This window comes from Jatropha curcas, chromosome 2, assembly GCF_041381405.1.
Source record: "Jatropha curcas cultivar XTBG-Jc1 chromosome 2, XTBG_Jcur_1.0, whole genome shotgun sequence".
Lineage (NCBI taxonomy): Eukaryota > Viridiplantae > Streptophyta > Magnoliopsida > Malpighiales > Euphorbiaceae > Jatropha > Jatropha curcas.
This window is the reverse complement of record NC_143152.1, coordinates 4,504,842-4,506,741: the sequence shown is the minus strand read 5'-3', so window position 1 is coordinate 4,506,741 and position 1,900 is coordinate 4,504,842. Positions and strand designations below refer to the sequence as shown.

At 32.8% G+C, this 1,900-nt stretch overlaps 1 protein-coding gene across 1 annotated transcript; it reads left to right on the top strand.

Moving 5' to 3' along the window:
* Window positions 1-412: 412 nt before the first annotated feature.
* Window positions 413-1,900, top strand: LOC105637254 (very-long-chain aldehyde decarbonylase CER1). Its single transcript, XM_020680566.3, has 5 exons — window positions 413-514; window positions 603-826; window positions 924-1,156; window positions 1,241-1,460; window positions 1,551-1,900. The coding sequence occupies exons 1-5, from the start codon at window positions 431-433 to the stop codon at window positions 1,657-1,659; spliced, it is 870 nt and encodes a 289-aa protein (XP_020536225.2). The 5' UTR covers window positions 413-430; the 3' UTR covers window positions 1,660-1,900.

Here is a 1,900-nt window from a genome sequence, read left to right as displayed (position 1 = left end):
TAAAGCTTCTTTTTTAAAGTGAAGGCATTTTTGGAATTCCATAACCATATGATGGAAAAAGCTTTTGATTTTGTACAGAAGGATTTTTTTATTAACGAACTAAATGTTAGGGACTTCAAAGTTGGTTTTTGAAAATTGAGGTCCTGAAATATTAATCAGGCCAAAATTTAGGGACCCAATTATTATTTTTCAATTAATATTCAGAGATGATTATTAATTAGTAGAGTCCCTAAATTTTCATTTTAAATGTAAGAGAATTTATTAGGTGTGGCCTCCTGTTCCTATAAGAAATGCAGTACATATGTATGAGTTGTCAGGGTAGTAAGATGTTGGTTGATGGTTGAGACTTTAATGTGAAATAGGATGGGCAATTTTGTGCATATAAATAATCATGCAAACTCAAGCTTTTTGCATGGACTGAAAGTGTGGAATGCAAGAGAAAAATAAAGCATATATGGCTTCGAAACCAGGAATCCTCACTGAGTGGCCATGGAGGTCTCTTGGCAGCTTCAAGGTACACTAATTTCTCCATTTCATAGTTAAAACTCAAAATTTTTTCAAATCGTTTTCTGATTAAAAGTTCGTATATGCCTTTGTTGCAGTACTTGATTCTGGGTCCATGGATAGCTCAAAGCATATACTCATTCACAGTAAAAGAGGAAAAAGAGAGAGACCTTTTCAACTTTATTATATTCCCAGTTTTAATTTTGAGGTTTTTGCATAATCAGATTTGGATTTCTTTTTCTCGTTATTTAACTGCCAAAGGCAGGAAAAGGATTGTTGATAAAGACATAGAATTTGAGCAACTCGAAAGAGAAAGCAACTGGTCAGTTTAACTGATATATATTATATGTAACAGAAACCAATATGAGTTTTGGCTTTGAGGACGTAACCATGTATAAATTCAAATTGTTAATTGGCAGGGACGATCAGATCATACTCCAAGGAATACTATCTTACATTCTGAACAAGGCAATTACAGGGGCTTCTAAATTTCCATTGTGGAGAACAGATAGTGTAGTTATAATAATTTTGCTTCATGCTGGCCCTGTAGAATTCCTTTACTACTGGTTACACAGAGCATTGCATCATCACTTCCTCTATTCTCGCTATCACTCTCATCACCATTCTTCTATTGTCACTCAACCCATTACTTGTGAGTACCAAATGGAAATTTTATTATTATTGTTATTATTATTAAAACCATAAATAAAATCTGAACAATTATTAATTTTGGCAGCTGTAATTCATCCATTCGCTGAAGTCATGGCATATTTCATGTTATTTTTAATACCGATATCAGGTCTGATAATCATTGGAAGAGCCTCTTTGGTAGCATTTATTGGTTATATATTTTACATTGATTTTATGAACAACATGGGGCATTGCAACTTTGAGATTTTTCCTAAATGGTTCTTCTCCGTCTTTCCTCCTCTTAAATATCTTATCTACACACCCTCGTAAGTTTCTTTTCTTTTCTTTTCCTTTCTTTTCTCTCCTTTCCTTTCCTTTTAATTGGCAGTAACAGCCATTTTCTTTTTGTATGACAGTTTTCACTCTTTGCATCACACGAAATTCAGGACTAATTACTCCCTTTTCATGCCGTTTTACGACTACATCTACAGTACTATGGACAATTCTTCTGATGCTGTACTATAGGAAAATTTAGACTTTTCCTTTTGTATTGACAATCTTGGTATTAAATATGTGAAAGTTTCTATGAAATATAATATAATAAGTGCGTGGATGCATGTACTAGCTAGGTACATGGGTAGCCATTTATTACCTTTAAATTTTAATTATGTATCAAATTTTACGTTCTGAGTGTATGGAGTACCTTTAAAATTTGATATGAAGTTTTTTATCTCTTTGTATACCCACCAGTGCAAATCCATATTAA